The sequence below is a fragment of the Cyprinodon tularosa genome, unplaced genomic scaffold (genome assembly GCF_016077235.1).
Source record: "Cyprinodon tularosa strain WSP-4 unplaced genomic scaffold, ASM1607723v1 ctg130, whole genome shotgun sequence".
Lineage (NCBI taxonomy): Eukaryota > Metazoa > Chordata > Actinopteri > Cyprinodontiformes > Cyprinodontidae > Cyprinodon > Cyprinodon tularosa.
In genome coordinates, this window is record NW_024038115.1 from 656,928 (window position 1) to 678,566 (window position 21,639).

General features: G+C 37.2%; 1 protein-coding gene across 4 annotated transcripts; it reads left to right on the forward strand.

Moving 5' to 3' along the window:
- The first annotated feature begins 1,926 nt into the window (after positions 1-1,926).
- plat (plasminogen activator, tissue) lies at positions 1,927-19,465 on the forward strand. 4 transcript variants are annotated; one of them, XM_038277257.1, is made up of 15 exons: positions 1,927-2,057; positions 8,562-8,659; positions 12,074-12,197; positions 12,403-12,537; positions 13,260-13,370; positions 14,432-14,606; positions 15,858-15,949; positions 16,033-16,207; positions 16,302-16,387; positions 17,106-17,171; positions 17,270-17,474; positions 17,590-17,726; positions 17,966-18,106; positions 18,218-18,366; positions 19,227-19,465. In XM_038277257.1, the coding sequence occupies exons 2-15, from the start codon at positions 8,597-8,599 to the stop codon at positions 19,392-19,394; spliced, it is 1,827 nt and encodes a 608-aa protein (XP_038133185.1). In that variant the 5' UTR covers positions 1,927-2,057; positions 8,562-8,596; the 3' UTR covers positions 19,395-19,465. The 4 variants fall into 4 exon arrangements, with proteins under 4 accessions (XP_038133185.1, XP_038133186.1, XP_038133187.1 ...); XM_038277258.1 differs by having other exon boundaries at positions 12,074-12,116; XM_038277259.1 differs by lacking the exon at positions 12,403-12,537.
- The last annotated feature ends 2,174 nt before the right edge of the window (positions 19,466-21,639 follow it).

Genomic DNA, 21,639 nt, shown 5'->3' on the forward strand with positions numbered 1-21,639 from the left:
CCATCCATCCATCCATCCATCCATCCATCCATCCATCCATCCATCCATCCATCCATCCATCCATCCATCCATCCATCCATCCAACCATCCATCCAGATTTCTCCCTTTCTCCATATAGGCTATCATTTCTGGCTGTTGTCAGGTTCATTTGATCGTTCACGCTCTCCATAGTTCTCCTGTGGCGCGAGCACAGGGCGACTGTTGCGCGCATTTAGCGAGCATGCGCGTTTCCTGTCGCTTGCGCGGTGACTCTTGCCGCCTGCGCTGTGTGGAGATGCAGAGGAAACCGTTATGTGATGGGGAAACGCAGCTCTACGTAACACTGGTATTTCCATGTGGAAAACGCTGTTTTGCTGCTGGAGTCATCCTCACTCTCCATCTCTCTGTGTGTGCTGTACGTTAACACCCGCCAGCAGAAACACCCACCTATTCAACTGACAGACGGAATCTCACTATTCATCAGCCATTCTCATCCTCCCCTCTCAGGACAAGGCGCGCACCTCTGGATGACCTAAAATAAATCTTTAATATCTCTTAAACAAAAGTAGCACAAACAATATTTTTTTCTGCACAAATCTGCACTAACGTTGCACTAACCATTCAGTCTATTTGCAGAGTTTTTTGACGTGGGTGGGGTGTCAGCTTCACGCAGCTGCGCACGAGTCCTATCATGAAAAAAGGTTCATTGTGCGACCTGAGTAACGCGCAGTAACGGGGTGCCTGCAATGGTAACTGCGTTATAGTTACAGTCAAAGTAATTAGTTAGATTACTCGTTACTAAAACAAGGTAACGGCGTTAGTAACGCCGTTACTTTCAACGCCGTTAGTCCCATCACTGATTATACATAAAAATTTTTTAATGAGTTTTAAAAGCAAGAGATAATTATATTTCCTCCAATCCACAAAGGGTCTGTGTCACACAGCATGTTGTAGCCATTAAAAAGCCACAAGCATACTTTTGGCTGGATGTTTGTCCACTTGTCTGAAACTGTAACATTTAATCTAATTCAGATACTTTTTTTGGATGGCCCTATGCAAGGTCCACATACAGTATATACACACAGATAAAAAAAAAAAAAAAAAAACTGTCCAGAAACGTAACTTTTCCTCTTTATCTATTCCCAAACCCTCCCTGATGAGTTTTTCCCTGTCGGAAAATCCAAGTGTTCTTTTCTTTCAATTCCTTCTTTATTATATCGTCCAGCATGATACTACCACCACTGTTGACAAATGGGTCAGAGTTAAAACGGCAAACCTGCCTTGATGGTTTTTGGATGGTTCTGGAACCCCCTCTTTCTTTGACCACAGTGGGAATATTTGAGCAAGATGGATGGATGGCTAAACAGGAACCTAAATAAGTGTTTGAACCAGACAATAATCCAAAACCCAAAAACCTGTTTTTTAATGGCAAACCAGGCAGACATAAGACTCCAGCAAAATGCTTCCTAATGCCCTCACCTTTACATAATACTGACAAGATACTCTTTGGTATGATTTCAATTTCTAATTTAGTCATATTTTCCAAAAATATATTAAACAAGAACTGCTCTAAATTATTATTTAAATTATCTAAATTATAAATTTTTAGTGCTCTATTATTTTTCAAGGCTGCACTTAAAAAAAAGAAAAAGAAATTGTCCAAAGAGCAGTTCTAAACGAAATTTCTTTTTGTAGCATAATTTTTAATTTTGTGAAATATCTGGGTCAGTGATAATATTTACAAAATAAATACAATTATATTTAGTAATGTAATAGTGATAATAATGGTCATTATTAGTTTTTTTTTAGCTGTTGGTAGAAAAACTGCTCTACTTTACCATCAACTATTACTTGTGATGCATAGAAGTGCAACAATTGAGAAATGATGTAAACAATCCTCCGCCTCCACATCCAGCACCATCATCATGGGTAAGCCGTCCCCTGCTTAGGTCACATCAGCCCGCCTATCAGCAGCCGGTGGGACCGGACATAAAAAGTTGGGACGGTGCCGTGGAAGCGGTAGAACCCTGCGGACATCAGTGTTGCTCAGACCGTTTCCAAGAAGACTTAATCAGCCGGTAAGTTTGTTTTATTTATTCAGTGTCTCGATGCGTTCGGTCTTCAGCTGCTCAGTGTTTTCACCACCGGTATCCAACCATAGGGGCTTTGACAGGCAGCGTTCACTAATGCTTCTCTTTGCACGATTTTCACCATGATGTGCTTCTTTATAAAGAATTATTACCGTCTCATTTAGTTTGATGCTTTTCATCCTAATAATAAAAAAAAAATTTCATCAGATAGATGTTCATAAGGAAGAATTTATCTAAGGTCAGCAGTTATAACATGATGAGGTTTATTCCTGCTAAAACTCTGCGTTTAATGTTAGAGTTTTACTGGTATTGAATTTGTGTATTTTCCCATTGATTTAGTAAAGAAAATAATCTGGGTGAATTTCAGATTCTTATGTTCCTCTTGTATCTGATCCTCTGCTATATCTGGTGCAGAGGTGTAGCCAGAAATTTTTTTCAGGGTGGCCAGGCAATAACCCATGTACACTGAGGGGTGGTCCAAAGCAGATAGGCACCAGAACCTTAATCTACACTGTTCCAACAGGAAAATTAACGAGCAAAACATCTACAGTATATTTTCTAAATAAAGACTAACTATACATTTCTGCAGTCCTTCCTAACAAATAGGCGCATATATTTCAACACCCGTGCTTTCTAGATTAAAGGTATAGTGGAAACAATATCTTGGGCGAACATATTTTCCTTTGTCATTACTTACCTACTTTTATCAATAATCATTATGCATAAATTTGATATTTACAAGTACTGATATCTACATAAATTGATTATTTGATACATTTTTACTAAAATAGTTATTTATCTATGATTTTACTGAAGACTCTTAGATGACTTGCAGAGACATAATTTTCTCTTTACCCCATATAACACAAAATCTAGTTCTGAAAAGAGCACAAATTATGTACTTATCTTTAATATTAGTACATTGATGTGCATAATTAACAGTGATTTTGTTGTCAAGTAATTGTTTATGTATGAAAAATTTTAATATTCCACTTAAGAGTATTACTGCTGCCAACATCTGTATTAGAAGGGGGAAAAAATGGTATGGGTGGCCAATGATTGGCTAAGGGGGGCCATGGCCCCATCCTGGCCCCCCACCTGGCTCCGCCCCTGATCTGATGACCTTTACCTCCCTGTGCAGCTTTTTTTTTTTTTTAGCTGTTGATCTAGATAAAGCATTATTTACTGCAAAAAGCAGCGAGTGTGTCAGAAGGATCTATGTATCTGCACTGCAGGGATTCTTCTTGAAACAGATGCTGGGAGGTTTAAAAGCTTGATCCAGAGGTGGGCATCTCACCCAGATGTTTGGGAGTCACACCGTCAGACAATGAAGATTAAACACACAGACCTTTCAACCTTTAAAATTGTTATCTGCACACTCCACTGTCTATACAAGCCATAAATGCCTCAATGTGTCTGCAGCCCTGGGAATCGGGATGACTCACAGCTACTCACTCTCTGCTGACCGGTTGAATTTAATATCTTCTGCTTCCTCCTCCCTTATTCCTCCCTCTTTTCTTTCTAAACTCTCCATCCTTTCATATTTTTCCCCCTGAAACTGGCTGATGCCTCACCGTTTACTCTCATTTCTTAATTTCATCACCTTTCTGCCTCTGCAGACTTTTTAGTTCATCATGTTTCTGGCTGATAAGGAGTTCCCAGTGCTGTTGCACAAAAAGGGAGTCTGGAGGGTAACAAAGCAACTTTCTGTTCTGTGGGACTTGAAATCAGATCACAGCTGCTTTGTTGAAGCTTGACCAAAAAAAACCCTCAGGCAAAGCATGAATAGATAATGGCTGATTGTTACAAAATTACACTGTAGGTTTAAACAGTTTATCATTAATATGACCTCATATAATAGTTTGAAAGTTCATAAAATCTACTTCAGGTGTGATTATGTATTTTTTTTTATTGTAAACAAACATTATTAAAAAGACATGAAACTCAGGAAATGAACTATTTTTTACTAATCTTCAGTTCCTAAAAGACTGGATCATGAATCTTGTTTTTTTTTTTTTATACAAGTTCCTCCCCTAGGTGCAAGTACAAAACACCATTTACCATTATTTGTATTTATTTCCATTAGTTTGCAATAGAGCTGCACATCTCACATTAAATGTAATTAAATGTTTTGTAAGATTCAAAATTCAAGAAATAAATTGATCTTAACAGCTTTTTTTTTGACCCACATTTTTCTAAACACTTTTGTTTAGAAACAAAAATAGAAGCTAACAGAGTAATGGGTCGATCACAATAAGCCCATTATTCTATGTTAGCTTTACCATCTCTGCCTCTATAAATACACATCAAGTGTGGTCATCGAGGACACTATTAAAGCAAAATGTGTTTTTGGTGTGAATGCATGACATGTGAAAAAAAAAAATCATAAATGGCGGAGTAAATGTGAACCAATGTGCAAATAAATGGACTAGTTGATGTGTACAGTAAACAGTAATATTAGGCTTTGGGTTTGGAAATGGAAATGCCACTGTATGAATTTAAATCGTTTTTTTTAATTATCCAAAACTAAACCGTTTTAGGAGAGAATATGTTATATAGGACACATTAAAGAGACAGAAGGTAAAATGGACTAGTTATGACATCAGAAAAAAACATTGCTCATTTCATCAAAGGATTTGTAAAACCAAATCATCATTAAGCAACAATGAGAAGAAGACAAAGAGGATCCATGAAAAAAAAAACAATTCAAACCAGACTGCTTACATTTCATTTTTTGCAGCCTTGTGGATTTTTTTGTTCCTCATCAATTATCCATTCACAGTTTATTATGTTGGCGTTTTGCACGAACATGGCACCCCCTCACATGGTACGTTTTAAAAGCTCAGCACAACATCATTATTACCCATCCATTCTAATGCTCTTAATACTACTCGCTAAGACTGCAGTCAGCACTAAACGCCAGTTCCATAAATACACAGCAATGTCACGCACCTGGTGGCGTGTACTTCCAGTTTTGGACATAACTGCAGAGTGCAGGCATGTTTGTGCCTACCTATCACCAGTGTCTGTTGGATTTGTTTGTAGTGCTTAAATGCTCCATCTTAAACCTGCCATTATGAGTCACAGTCTGGTATCTACTTCTCTAAAGACATTTTCATGTCTATTCTTATTTGACCTACTAAGAAGGGGGATCACATTCTCTCTCCAGGTGGAGGAGAAATTGGTTGAAGGTGTTTCTGATATTACTTATTTTTTATGAATTATTTAAATATAAATGTTTAGGTCACTTCTAAATTCTCAAAGCTTAGATTTTTTTTTCCATTTTGGGAAATTATGGAATTGATGCTGCAAAGAAAACAAAACATTGATGCATGATGGTTGCAGCATCATGCTGTGGAGATACGGTAGTTTGATTTAGAAAATACCATAGAGCAAATGGGAGATAATTAAAAGATAAGTCCAAAAAACAAGATAATTCTGCACAGGAACCTGTTAAAAGCTGCAAATGACTTTAGATTGGATTATAGGTTCACCTTAAAACAGGATATTATCCTGTGATCCTAAATAAGTGATAAACGGAACAATGAAGAGCTTAAAATCAAAGCATACCCATTTGTTGGAAAGGCCTAGTCAAAGTCTGATCCTAAATCCATCTGCAAATCTGTTGCAAGACTTGAAACCTATTTCATAAGCAATCTTTATCCAATTAGAGTGTCTTTGAGCTGGATTTGTATATGTGAAAGATGTTTGTTTAAAATAAAAAGACTTCCTCTTTACTACTTTTCACGATTATGCACACTAAATCCCACTATAATGCAATGAATGCTGTTGTGACCACCCAAAAAGTTAGGAAAAGTTAAGATGGTGTTAATCAGTGATTGTATTTTCTCCAGTCCAATGCTAAATAATATTTAATAATTGAACGTTATTGATCTCACACTGGAGAAATTTACCTCTGCATATAACCCATCCTCTTTGGGAGCAGTGGTCTGCCATTGTGCAGCGCCCAAGGAACAGTTTGGGGTTAAGGGTCTTGCTCAGGGACCCAGAGTCCAGACTGTGGGTATCAAACCGGGTACTTGCAACCTTCTCAGAGCAGATCCGCACTGCTATAATCACTAGGCTAACACTTCCCCTCCAAAGGCTCTTATTTTCTGAATTCCCATAAAACCATGTAATTCCCAGAAAAAAAAAAGGTAATTATAATTACGTTATTTTTGTCCTTTAAATAGGGCATACTCTATTGTTTGCATACTCTTGTGTTCATGACACCCTAAATGGGCCTCTGCACTTCTAAAAGGGTGGGAAACACATGTTCATGTCTGATATGCTGCATGCTGATGAGTGTTTTTGTGCGTGCATGGTCCGATATACAACCCCCCACCACACCAAGTCAGATGCCTGATGCCAGCTGTGTTTTAGCAGGAAACACATGCTTTCAGCTGACATGGCTTTAGAGAGGGCCGCACTGAATGGAGCAGGACACATGCACAAGGAAAAAAAAAAAAAAAAGCTGGTTTGTTGTCACTCCACCAGTGAGGCTCTTGTATTGGGGGGATAGTGCACTGCAAAAAATATAAATCTCAATAAGTTATTTTTTCTTAAAATAAGTGTGTTTTTCCTTGATTTGAGGAGATAAGTAAGACACTTTGCCAATGGAACAAGACAATTTCCTTTTAAAATAAGAAAAAAATATTTTATCGTCTTATTTCAAGTAAATATTATCTAACTATCTTATTTTAAGAATGAAAATACTCATTCCATTGGCAAATCATCTTATTTACCTGCTCAAATTAAGGCTAAATATACTTAATTTAAGCCATTTTTTACTTATTTCTGGATTGTTTTTGCAGTGTGGGGGAGCAAGCATTGAACAGTGGAGTTTTTATTTGACACGGGACATATGGTTTCTACCAGGGGCTGTGCAGTTTTTCGTGAGCTTGTGTTCCATAAGTTGTATTCCATACAGGATGAGTTTGCTTTACTGAACATTGAGTTTATAGAGCAGTAATTGGGGAGATTATCTCCACATTCCAGACCACTTTGTTCATTTTTGTGAGCGGTTGCCAACATAGCTGTTTCGCATCACATACATTTTACAACACATATATTTAATGAGCTCAGGCACCACAGAATGACTCACTGCAGATTGTACCAGGCAATGTGAAGGAGAACCTCTCCCTCCCTGGTATATCTTCAGATAGCCATTACTGTCGACCTTAATGCACCGTCTGTATGAAAGAAGTTCCCTTTACCTATTTTTAAAACAAGTTTGAAGTTCTTTATCCGTTTTATGTCTTAGTTTATATATTGCAGAGCTTTCTCAATTCCTTTTTTAGATCTTCCTCCTTTAATCTTCTCCACTGTTGTGACTCATGTTTACTCACACTGGATTGAGGAACAGCAGACTCGGTTTTTCTTCCCGTTTCTTGATTATAAAAGTCTTTTAGAACAAAAGGAACCATTCTGAAGTCCAAAACTTGTCTCTTAACCGTAATGCTTTTAATGTACATTTTACTCCAAAGATCAGAAAGTAGTGCATAATCGATCAGCCTTGCACAGACAAAATTTTTTCTATTCTTCTTTTGCACACTACCTTAGGCTCAATCAGACTGTATAAAGAATGTCTTTACATAATCTTTTGCGTTTGTTCACCTTTTGGCGTCCAGTGCAATCTGTGTGGGATAATCAAAGTTTGTGGAAAAAGTTTAATCTCTGTTAAAGCCTAAAGGTTCAAACTTAATGTGCAGCTTTTTATAGCTTCAGAATTTTCCACATATTGTCTGATGGGGTGCGTTTTTTTAACTCATCCTTAATGACTCGTTTCCTGTTTATTCTCTCTGGAAAAGAAAATTGGTAGATGTTTCTATCTGATGTAATTAAACCAAAGGAGGGGTCCTCATAAGAGGAATGTAAACAAATGAAGGAAATGAACTCCAGGTGGAATAAAAACCTGAAATAATGCAGACATGCACAGACCCTTCAAGTTTCCTCCTAAGCTGAATAAAACTGGAAGTGGCCTTCAGAATCCCTCCAGGACTCCAGTGTTCCCAGCCCTTCCTCTCCAGTGGCATCCGCCTCATAGAATATACAGTTTGACTAAGGAAGGAAGCTGAATGTAGAGACAGTTCAGCTGGGAGAAGGTGACCAATATTGTGATTTCCTGTCATTGCCAAAGCGGATGACATGTCGGTGAGAAAAATATATACAGACATGCAACAATGCTTGCAGAGGATAGTCAACCCAATGACAATAAAAACTATGCAGATCTATAACAGGAATTTCTTCTTGTTGCAGATTTAAAAATGTTAAAGAATGCTTCAAGATAGGCACATGTGTTATTTCATAATTATTTAAAGGAAACAACGCATTATGTTTCACATGCCTATAGCAGTTAAGAGCAGCATGTTGTGTTAGAATTTTTAAAGTTGTCCATGCTCAAATTTATTGGAAAAATGGTTTGAGTTGATAAATAATGTTTGATTTGAAAACTGTTCTTTAAGGTCTTATTATTTGATCTTCTTCTTGCAGAAGACTATCTTACTAGCACACAACCAGAAACAGCCATGAGGAGTTTCATGCAAGGAATCTTCATCCTTTCTGCTCTCTGCTGCTCCCTAGCGGACAACGTAAGTATTAGAGGATACCAAAAAAAATAAAAAAATACATACAACAGAATTTCTAAATAATGAATATTATAGTCTGGCTCATCACGATAAACATATTTTATCAAATATTTTGGAAATGCTTGTTTTATTCATGTGATTTAAATATGTTCAGTAAACATTCAACCTTTATTCTTAAAATTTCTAACAATTGAATTTGTAACAAACACCTGAACCATTTAAAAAAAAAATATTTTCAAAATGTATGGCAGCCACCATTGTCAGATAGCTGGGACATGTTGGTATTAAGTTGTCTGTCATAGTCAGTTCCCTGGGGCTGGACCTAAGTGTAGATGGGATCTTTTTTTCTATCATGATGATTTAAACGATTTTAATCAATTTAAAAAGGATACAAACTTGAAGCACGTTAAAAAAAAAAGAGAGAAAACAACAGGAGTGACAGAAGGAATGAAACGTTTAGTCACTTACCCATTTACACAGAGAGCTTGTATGCTGGGGGAGGTGTGGAGAATGACATACAGGTGCTGGTCATAAAATTAGAATATAATGAAAAAGTAGATTGATTTCAGTAATTCCATTTAAAAAGTGAAACTTGTATATTATATTCATACATTACATACAAACTCATATATTTCAGATGTTTATTTTGTTTAATTTTGATGATTACAAATGACAACAAATGAAAATCTCAAATTCATCATATCAGAAAATTAGAATATTACTGAAGACCAATAAAAACAAAGGATTTATAGAAATGTTGGCCAACTGAAAATTATGAACATGAAAAGTATGAGCATGTACAGCACTCAGTATTTAGTTGGGCCTCCTTTGGCCTGTATTACTGCAGCAATGCGGCGTGGCATGGAGTCGATCAGTCTGTGGCACTGCTCAGGTGTTATGATAGCCCAGGTTGCTCTAATAGTGGCTTTTAGCTCTTCTGAATTGTTGGGTCTGGTGTATTGCATTTTCTTCTTCACAATACCCCATAGATTTTCTATGGGGTTAAGGTCAGGAGAGTTTGCTGGCCAATTAAGAACAGGGATACCATGGTCCTTCAACCAGGTACTGGTAGCTTTGGCAATGTGTGCAGGTGCCAAGTCCTGTTGGAAAATGAAATCTGCATCTCCAAAAAGTTGGTCAGCTGCAGGAAGCATGAAGTGCTCTAAAACTTCCTGGTATGTGGCTGCGTTGACCCTGGACCTCAGAAAACACAATGGACCAACACCACCAGATGACATGGCACCCCAAACCATCACTGACTGTGGAAACTTTACACTGGACTTCAAGCAACGTGGATGAAGTGCCTCTCTTCTTTTCCTCCAGACTCTGGGACCTTGATTTCCAAAGGAAATGCAAAATTTACTTTCATCAGAGAACATGACTTTGGACCACTCACCAGCAGTCCAGTCCTGTTTCTCTTTAGCCCAGGCAAGACGCTTCTGACGCTGTCTGTGGTTCAAGAGTGGCTTGACACAAGGAATGCGACAGCAGAAACCCATGTCTTTCATACGTCTGTGTGTGGTGGTTCTTGAAGCACTCACTCCAGCTGCAGTCCACTCTTTGTGAATCTCCCCCACATTTTTGAATGGGTTTTGTTTCACAATCCTCTCCAGGGTGCGGTTATCTCTCTTGCTTGTACACTTTTTTCGACCACATCTTTTCCTTCCCTTCGCCTCTCTATTAATGTGCTTGGACACTGAGCTCTGTGAACAGCCAGCTTCTTTAGCGATGACCTTTTGTGTCTTGCCCTCCTTGTGCAAGGTGTCGATGGTCGTCTTTTGGACAACTGTCAAGTCAGCAGTCTTCCCCATGATTGTGTAGCCTATAGAACTAGACTGAAAGACCATTTAAAGGCTTTTGCAGGTGGTTTGAGTTAATTAGCTGATTAGAGTGTGGCACCAGGGGCCATCAATTTTGAACCTTTTCACAATATTCTAATTTTCTGATATGATGAATTTGAGATTTTCATTTGTTGTCATTTGTAATCATCAAAATTAAACAAAATAAACATCTGAAATATATGAGTTTGTATGTAATGTATGAATATAATATACAAGTTTCTCTTTTTAAATGGAATTACTGAAATCAATCTACTTTTTCATGATATTCTAATTTTATGACCAGCACCTGTAGAATGTTGGTGTGTTAATCAGGAAATAATATGGAGCAGCTGAAGCAAAAGGTAAGCAGGAAATGAACTATTCAACACAGAGGAGCTGAACTAAGATGCAACAAACCACTTCATCTAGGAAATAAACAAGGATATAAAAGGAAATAGCACACAGGAAGAAACTAAGCACGAAATAAACACCATGGAGATTAGGAGAAAGTAAACAGAAGTGAAAACCAAACCCTAACACCCAAAGATCATTACTGTCTGCTTTTAGTTTAACAAAATTCCCAAACAGAGGAGTTCAGTTTTTATAGGAGAGGAATTTTTCAGTGTGGTGTTTTTGTCTTTGTTTCACAATTTGCTAAATATTGTTACTTGGTAAGAGGTTTGGACTACTGGCACCAGTCCAGCACCTGAACTCTTCAGCAAGGCTCAATAGTCGAAAGAAGGTGCCAAAAGGAGGAAAAGGTGCATGTGGAATATACAGTGCATGCAGTGTGTCCACACATAAACAGCTGAAGTCTGTCATTTAACATGATTACTGCACAGGTTATTAGACAGGGTATTAAATATGTATTTATATAAATAGGTACTTAAATATATAGCTATTTCACAGGGTATTAAATACAATAGGTTATTTCACAGGGTATTTAATAGTGATTGCACATTAGTTATTGCACAAGTTATTTCAATATTGCAGTTATAGTTCCGCATTGTAAAGTCTGATGGCAGCAGGGATAAATGACCTGCGGTAGCGCTCCTTTTTACATACAGGGTGTAAAAGTCCTTCACAAAAAGAGCTGCTCAACTCCTCTACAGTCTAGTGCAGAGAGTGAAAGGTGTTATCCATGATGGATGTCACCTCCTAATTATTAATACATTTAGTTAACTTTACAATATTTTATTACTTGTGTCTAAATATTTTTGAGGTGCATTTCTGCGTTCCATTCTATACGCATTAATCCTTGCCTGGACTCAAGGGGGGTGCTAGAGTTCATGGGTGTCCATGCAACTTACAGAGAGCAGATAACCATCCACACACATCCACATTCTTTTTTTAACTGTTGAAGGAAGGACTTTTTAATTTAGAATTCTCTTTAGGAGAGATAGTTTAACATACATACATATATATATATATATATATATATATATATATATATATATATATATATATATATATATATTTTAATAATGAACTATTTATTTCCTTAACTGCCAAAACCATCTTTGATTGCATTTCCAGTAAATGGTCGACCATCCTCCCCACTGCTGCTCTGCGTTTAACATGTTCTTTATGTCTGCAGGTGGAGGTACTTCGCACCAAGCGAGGGACCCGTTTTTACAGAGGTGAGCCTGCCAGGCAGCCAGCTAGACGGACGCTGTTGATAGTTCAGCTCAAGAAGCCTTCACCTTCCTATGAAACATCCTGTGAGCCTCACCATGTTTCTGTTTCTCCTACATCACCATAATCATTGTCTTCATCATCGTCATTGTCTTTTAATCCTCCGCTATCAGTCCTCTTCCTTTTAGTTTTGTTTGTCCATGATTAGAATCAGTGGAGTGTTAACTATGTGCGTCGCCCTGTTTGATTTGCATGTCTCTCAATGTTTTTTATATGTGTGTGTTTCTATAGTACTGTGTGTGGATAGTGAAACATCAGCAGTGCATAGTTTTGGTGACTCTTGGCTCCGCTGGAAAGGACAGCGTGTGGAGTATTGCCACTGCCCATTAGGAGGAAGAGAGCGTTGTCATGTTGTGCCTGTCATCAGTGAGTCAAATTGAACACAAACACCAGTAGAACCATTTAACTGACTCCTCTTCCCTCCCGTCTTTCTGTTGAGCAGCCTAATGACGTGTTGGATGGTTTTTGTGTCTGTCTGCCTTCCAGCCGTCACCAAGCCATCTGCCTCCATTATAGCTCTGCCTTTACCTCTAACTTGCTGTTATAACCTCAGCTGATTATTTTTTGTTGGGCTGACTCGCTCACGTTTTCACTTCCCTGTTATTTCAGTGAATCCACATGAAGAGCCGCTGCGTTTCAGTGCGTTCCAGTTTAGTCTGAGATTATTTGAAGAGACTCCAGCCAGACCAGACGTTGTGCGTACTTTCAACCCCATTGAGAGATTCTGCGAAGCATGATTAACCCTCCCTCTGACAAATTGCAACCACATTTCCCATCTCTTATGCGGCCTTCAACCAAGCTCGAAAAATATCAAAAGGAAAACAGGATTGGATTACGATTAAAAACTGGTTTAGATAAGAAAAAAATCTTGGCATCCTATTTTAGATTGAACCCCAAAATGTAGTGATAGCTGCCTCTAGTAGGAAGGGAGCCAGATCAAACCCACACTGCTTAAACCCATTGTTTTACTTCTTTTTGCACAGGCATGACAAATCACTCAGATTATGATTGTTTTAAGCTGTTGCTGTTCTAAAAAAAAAAATTGGATGACGTGGGTCTGACTAAATGGCTCCGTCTCTGTTTTCCAGACTGCTACGTGTCCCAGTGCTACAACGGGGGAACCTGTAAGGAGGCCGTCTACTCATCGGACTACATTTGTCAGTGTCCCCCTGGCTTCAGTGGAACTCAGTGTGAGATTAGTGAGTACTCACGTGACACTGTAATCTGGGTCAGAACTGGGAACCCGCATCTTTACTCATCAGATGTAAAAAAGTGACCAAACAACTATGACAAAATCACAAATATATTAAATTTAGGTTAACAGAAAAACTTGTAAAGCTGTTAGATTCCTTGATTTTTGTAATAAACTCCATTATGAACACAAATATGCTCAATACTGTGATGCATATGTTTATTTTTAGAAATTACGTAAGTGTCCAAAACTTTCGGTAAATCAAACTTTTACCCCTTAACACCCGAATATATATATATATATATATATATATATATATATATATATATATATATATATATATATATATATATATATATATATATATATATATATATATATATAATATTAGATTTGGCTAAATGCCATACTTTCCAGATATTTTTCTGTAAAACGGCTGAAAAACCTGCATTATTTTACTTCCTCTATTATGTTAGATCCTGATGAAACACACCGTTTGTCCTTTCAGTGTGACTTAACCTGGGAAAGTTCAAGGGGTGTGAATACTATTGCAAAAAGTTCATACGTGTATAAACGGGTGGCTATGAAGGCAAAGTTCATTAAGACTTGTTTGTGACTTTTGATAAGGTCACAGTCTGGCTATGTGACTCCACAGCTGCTGTCATGGGCCTGTGGTTTGCATAGAAAAAAAAATGAAGGATTATAAACCATGGAAAGACATTCTGGGACATGAATGTTTTGTTTTTGCGGTTTTAGGAACACCCCACCCTGGGATAATTATCCGCAGTCCAGCTGCACAGCCAAGTTAATGTGGTCGTATTGTGTATGGGGTCACTGGTTTATCCACTAATATTTTCCATATTGGAGGATTAAAGCAGTATGATATTAATGTTATCAGAAATGGTCTCACATGTTTATATGATATGCAAGAAAAAACATCCTTTTATTATTTGTTTTAAAGTTAGTCTGAGTATGTAGAGTGTCTCCAGAAGATATACATATGACGCAGCGAGGGTGAAAACTCTTGAATAAATCTTGGTGGGTACATTAAGTTTCTCTGTCCAACAGACACCAATGAAAAATGCATCGTGGGGCGGGGTAAAGGCTACCGTGGGACCAGGAGCATCAGTCAGACCGGAGCAGAGTGCATCAACTGGAATTCAACAACTCTCAGAGGAAGAAGGTTCACAGCTCGGAAATCAGACGCCAGGAGCCTTGGGCTCGGGAATCACAACTTCTGCAGGTAAACAACAAGAAATAGCGCACATGACCCATGTATGGAGGCCTTAGTCCTCAACGCGGCAGACACGGGTTCGAATCCAACTGGTGGTCCTTTGCCGCATGTCTCTCACCCTCTTTCATACCCTCTTTCCTGTCATCCTACTGTCCAAAAAACAACCGCTAGTGCTGTAAAACAAAAAAAAACAAAAAAACTGACAAAGTGTCTCTTGTGTCATAAATCCAGAAGGTGAGAAGAGTTTGATACTTATATATAATGAGCTGGTGACAGTTGAAGAGAAAATGTCCGATGATCCTTTCTTAGAAGACTGAAACTCTGTTTGAAAAGATGGAGAGTCTATAAGTAGAAAAGTCATAGTTATGAATGTCTTGATTTTAAAATATTTTTTAAATGTGTAATTTCTTAGAGCAAATGCCTAAATATTCTACATTTTATATTGTTTTGAACATTAATGTTCCTATTTTCAACATCTGAAAAGCCTAAAAAGGAAAATTCAGCTTAGCTGGATTTATTAATAATAAGGATTTAAGTTAAGAGATATAGGCTTTATTGCTCTCACAGTGGAGAAATTCACTTGTCACATCAATTCAATAGTCAAAAGAAGATGCCAAAAGGAGGAAAAGGTGCATAGGGATATATACAATGCGTTCATATACGCATATATATATATATATATATATATATATATATATATATATATATATATATATATATATATATATATATATATATATATATATATATATATATATATATATATATATATATGTGTGTGAAAAAAAGAAATAGGGAAGAGATTTAAGGTTACCTATGTACATCTAAGGTGACATATAGACATATGGATTTGGCTTTGTACATTCAAATGGTACCAGGTAGGTTAAGGTGAGGTAGTGAGATAACTATAACAGCTGAAGTCTCTTATTTAACAGGATTATTCCACAGGGTATTAAATAGTTAGGATAGAATAGGATTTAGGTCCGTCCATAAGGTTTCCCTATATTATGTTGAGGGATTTCTGTTGGTATTATTAGACTTTTCTTTCTGATTCTTTGGAACCTAAACTTCTTTATTTTAAGTATTTCACTATTTGTGGTGGATATATGTGTACTAGTATTATGCTGATTTGATTTAAAGAAGGCCAAACTAGCCTAACCATTCTCAGCACTCAGAAACTGCTGGTCAAAGAATTGATTATAAAAATAATGTTTTACCATTACTTCTGGTTGTTTAATCCTTTAAAATGTTTGCATTCAGGAACCCCGACCAGGACAGCTTGCCGTGGTGTTTTATATATAAAGGCACACAGATAGGATGGGAATACTGCTCCTTGCCCAAATGTCCTCAAGGTAAAAACAAAAAAAAAAACAAAGGGAAAATTAATTTAAAAAAAAACTTGCCAATAACATGTTTCTTGTGTTTGTTTGAGCAGATAACAACAGAGAGTGTGCGGTGGGATTAGGTCAGAATTACAGAGGCACAGCTTCTGTCACCAATAGCGGCTCCACTTGTTTACCGTGGGACTCCCCTGTTGTCAGACGTAAGCTGAACAATGCTTGGAGATCCAATGCCTTAGAATTGGGGCTTAGCAACCACAATTTCTGCAGGTAAAAAGGAAACTTAAAAAAAAAATATATATATTTTTTTTACTGAAACATTTCTGTAATGTTTAGAGATTTGATTATGAGTCTGGTTGATCAGGAATCCAGATGGCGACGAGGCTCCTTGGTGTCACACCTACAAAAACATGCTGCTGACCTGGGAGCATTGTGACATACCTAAATGTTGTGAGTGAATTTTAAGCTTTATAGGCGCCCATCATTAAAGTTGAATACTATGAAAATGTTTTCTTTTTATCAGTAATTAAATCCAAAAAGTGAAATGTATATTATATCCATTCATTACACATAGACTGATATATTTCTAGTGTTTACATCTTATGATTTTAATGATTATAACTGACAACCAATGAATACTCAAAATTAAGATGTATTAAATCTGAAAGTTACAGGCCGAGCAATTATGCTATAGGAAACAGTTTTACAATATACGGTTGTTTCAAGTGATTTTATTCATTCATTCATTCATTCATTCATTCATTCATTCATTCATTCATTCATTCATTCATTCATTCATTCATTCAGGACATGCCCATCTAAAGAGATTGTTTTAAAAAAAAAGCTCAAAGTTAGTCTATTTAGATAAAGGCAGGCTGTTAAAGTTCCAGTAAAGTTAAACAAGCCGCACATGTTTGCCTTTGTGATGGTGGACATTTTTTTCTTCTCAGTCAACCAATTGGCTTGTTGATAACATCTAATGGTCATTTCTGAATTTAGAAAATGATTATGAGTAACTGAACCAAGATTAAAGCATGAGTTATTTCGAGCATTATTACACTGCTGAAATTCAGCAAGTATTTCTTCATCTTTTACCCCAGCAGCTGAATGTAAATATGACATCAGCAATAATGCAATAGTGCTAAATACTGTTTGTGTTTAATTACAGCAAAACGTCCGTCCGTTATTACCACTCCTGGCATACGTGCTCCAACTACTAATAACAACAATGGAGGTAACCCAAGAAGTTGTCTGAATTAAGCCTTTAGGCTATTTTTAAGCACATGTAGTGCATTGTCTTTATTTAAACCCTTGCAAACTGACTTTCTGCAGCGACGTGTGGCAAGCGCTTGGATAACACCTTAAATCGTCGGGCTTTCCGCATGTTCGGAGGCAGATATAGCGACATCACAGAGCAGCCATGGCAGGCTCTCATCAATGTTTACCAGGCCCGCCTCAGGAAACACTTCCACCGCTGCGGAGGAGTCCTTATCGACTCCTGCTGGGTTCTGTCTGCCGCACACTGCTTCGAAATCAGGTACAAACTTGGGTCTCCCTATGAACTGTTTGCACACATGGAAATTAAAAATTGTAAAAATCCAATTTTTTTTCATGCATCATGTTAGAAAATTATCTTTTTCCTTTTTTTTCAGTGACAAAGCAGACAAGTTGGAAGTCGTTTTGGGAAGAACGTTCCGGAAGCAGAATTCCAGCAGTGAGCAGATTTTTAAGGTGGAGAAGTACTGGATCCATGAGAAATTTAACAACGAAACATTTGACAATGACATTGGTGAGTAGACTTTAACTGTAGATGCTGACTTATTTTTTTTGACTTATTGTTTGATATATTTCAGAATTCTCTAAAGTATCCTCACACTGTAAAGTTAACAACTAAAGCACAAATGGCTGTTTTTCCTTAGCGATGATAATATGGAAATCTTAAGAAGGCTGTGAAGGCTCGTAAAATCTTTACCCCACATCTTCCCTAAGCATTAGTCTGACTTTCCTCTGGTCACTTTCCTCTTGCAGCTATTTTAAAGCTTCAGACGGACATTGGCATATGCGCTGTGGACTCTCCAGAGGTTCATCCAGCTTGTCTGCCGGAAAGTGGGCTGGTGCTGCCCGATTGGACCGAGTGCGAGATCTCAGGCTATGGAAAAAACTCTGAATGTAAGCAGATGTTCCCTCTAACTGGTATTTTCTTCATGGCTACCTTGGGGGAAATATTTATATAAGGGAGTTGCATAATTTCAGGTTTCTTAAACTGAACTTTCTCCACAGTTTCTGATGAATACTCGGAGCAAGTTAAAAGAGGACATGTGCGCCTTTGGCCCAAAGAGCGCTGCGTTCCAGAGGTGCTGTCTGGACGGACCGTTACCTCCAATATGCTGTGTGCAGGTGACACCAGAGGGCTTGATGATGCCTGCAAGGTGAGAACGACCAAAATTACTTTTGCTGTTCTACAGGCATGCAAAAAAAGACTCCCCCCTGAACTGTTGCTTTGTTTATCACATTACAGTTTAATTTAGCCCCTTTCAGGTCAATGATTTGTAAGGGCAGTTATCAGGTTTATATGACTATATCTCTGTCAGTTTTGCACATCTACAGACTGAATTTCTGCCCATCACTAAGAATTTCTGAATCTGTGTCAGATTGGATGGATATTTTCAACTCTTTCAACAAATTATTGATTATTTTTAGGGCTCTACTTTGACTAGTCAATTAGAAAACATTGATATGGTTTTAATTTAGACCATTTCATTAAGCTCTGGTTAAACCTTTAACCAAGTCTCTAGTTTTATGAGCCTCTGCCAGGTTTTCCTCCAGTATTGTTTTCAACTCTACTCATTTTCCCATCAAGCCTGACCACTGCTATGTCCCTATTAAAGAAATGTATCTTCTCAGCATGACACTGCCATCACCATGTTTCATAGTGGGAAAGATGTGTTTAGTGTGATGTCAGTTTAACCCCTGTATGGATATTGATTTATATTACAATCCTTCTGAGAACAAAACACAAGAAAAGGGAGCCTTGTTGGTTTGTTAGTAAGCATGATTATTTAAAAAGTTATAAATGGATTTAATTAATTAGAATTAGGCAATGATCAATTTCATGTGTTAGTTTTAGCTCTAGGTCTAGGTCACAATATGTGGCAAAATTTGCCTATTTCTCTGTGTTTTGCTACTTTCTACAAAAATACAAATGAATTTATATCTAACCTCAAGATATGTAATTATATTAAAGTGGTTTAAGGATTTTATTTAACGTTTTTTTGAATGTCCTCCACAGGGAGACTCCGGCGGCCCTCTCGTGTGCCGAAACAAGGACAGGATGACTCTAATGGGCGTGATTAGCTGGGGAGATGGGTGCGGGCAGAAGGATAAGCCAGGGGTCTACACACGCGTCTCCCATTACATCGACTGGATCAACGGCATAATTAAAGTAAACCCTGTGTAAAGTCAGAGAAACTGTGAACAAAAGTGTTGAATGACTAATAATCACAGTGGACAAGAGGTTTATCATGAAGATAGACGTAGAAATCCACAACACCTCGTTGTTTTAAGAACGGAGGTTTGAAGTCAGCAGGACAGAAATCTAGCAGAAGTTTTGTGGAGTTCAGTGTATTGCTTTATCCTCAGTTTCTAGTCGTCACTATTATGATCGCACTGATTATATAGACAGAAAATTTATTTTTTGTCCTTTTATTGGGGGGGACATTGTTTATTAATCCTGACATATTTCAGTCTTTACTGATAACAAAGTTTATTTTCTACCCACTGCTGCCTCAAACATGTAGAACTGGCAGTGAATCTAACAAGGACAATAGGAAGGAAGTTTATCTGTGCTTCTACTTTCTTTCTTGCAGCTTTGCTGAAAGAAATTATGAGCCTTTGGCTGATCCAAAGCACTTTTATTCCCACTACATCTTTAGAGTTTTTTCCATAGCTGAGCTACATTTTAAAGAGGGTTGTTTTAAAGACGGCATTCATAGGATAACTTAAAATGATATTTCGAGTTAATATTATTAGGTGATCCTAGCAGGCAGATAACGTTACCTGTTTTTTTAGGGATCCTAGCCCTGAATCCAAACTGAATAATCTGCTGGTACAGATTCTTACTTTTCCACACTGTGTCCAAGCTGAGTACAGATAATTTCATGGAGGCATGAAGTAGGAGATCCTCAATTCAATCATCTGAGCAGAACTTTTTCTGGGTTTTTTTATAACATAAGACTGCGGGGTTGATCCCAGCAAGTATATTGCATGTATATTTTCTGAATATTAGTTTCCTGTGAATATTTTGTATCATAAAATTGCATACTGACTGCGAAGCCAAACTGTTTAAACTTGCTTTGTTGTGTGATAGCCTCTAAGTTGAAAGTTTTCAAATGTTTTATGAAAAAATAATATTTAAGTTTGTTTTAAAGATCCCATATTATGCTTTATTTAAAAATAAAATATTAATAATGAGGCCCGCAGAGCATGTTTTTCCTTTCGTGCAGAAAAATTCCTATCAGATTTTTCCACGAAGCATGTACCAAAAATCTTAGTCAGCCGATAGGCTGCTACCGCTTATTTCCCCTGATGACATCATAAGGGGATTTTTTTTCAGACAGCCCGCATTAACTAAGAGTTGGAGAAAGTCAATGAGAGAGGGGGAAGATTTTTTTTTTTATATGTGAATCTCATACACAGGCTTCAGAAAACATGTGACTCTTACAAAATGTTTATAATGTGAATTTTGCATAATACAGGACCTTTAAAGAAACCTGAATGTGTTTATAGAGACCATTTGAATACCATATGCTATTAATAATTTATTGCTCTTGTCATTCTAACCATTTGTTAACACAGATTGTTTCAATAAAAATACTTAGAAAAAAAGAGCTTCACTTTGATTTTTTTTTAAAGAAAACAATAGTTGGGTTCACAGGTTTTATTGTATAGTGTGTTTATAGCTACCAATTTCAAAGGTAGAAACAGAAATTATTTTAATTTTTTGTCCTTCTTTTTCCAGCACCTTCCATACTGTTTACTATGTTAAATTGTTCTTGTCATTTTTGCTATTTTGTTTTTTTCTTATTGTTTAATTACCTCATTGAAAGGAGTTTTTTTTGTTGTCAATATTTGATTTTCTGGACCAAGGTGCATATGAGTTCTAGGAAGCAACATGGTGAATGAAGGGATTTAATGACGAAAATAATGAACTGTCAGCTTACCTGGTTTGAGTGTATTTGGGTTCAAGCATGCAAATATTGCCGGGTTTAAACCATCTGAGCCAAACAGACACCCTAAGATTAATATATTCATATATTTAACAGTCAAACCTTAAGTCTGTTAGGAATTAAAAGATAGTGGAACAACAGTGTCACTGAAAAGGTGCCAAACATGAAAGAAGTGCTTGCTAGTAAATTGACACAATAAGACTAAAGATTTTAACAGCCAGCATGGACAAGCAGAATGCAATGTTTTGAGAACAGGCCGGGACGAAGATTGAGTTGTTTGGCCACCATGTTAAGAAGTTAATGTGGAATATTAAATATGTTGCTTTCAAATTGTAATGATAAGCATGGTGGTGGCAGTATGATGCTTAATGGGTTGGGTAGCTGTTGGATTGCACAAGGTTTTGAAAGCTACCAAGCCTAACGAAAATAGGCACTTTAGGACCAATTAAGAAATTACCATCTTTTTGTTGCTTTCCC

Excerpts from the sequence above, each read along its gene's own strand:
- plat (XM_038277257.1), top strand. The coding sequence starts at position 8,597 with ATGAGGAGTTTCATGCAAGGAATCTTCATCCTTTCTGCTCTCTGCTGC. Across the intron at positions 12,538-13,259 it reads TCATGTTGTGCCTGTCATCA|ACTGCTACGTGTCCCAGTGC; the intron begins GTGAGTCAAATT and ends TCTGTTTTCCAG. Across the intron at positions 18,107-18,217 it reads CTATGGAAAAAACTCTGAAT|TTTCTGATGAATACTCGGAG; the intron begins GTAAGCAGATGT and ends CTTTCTCCACAG.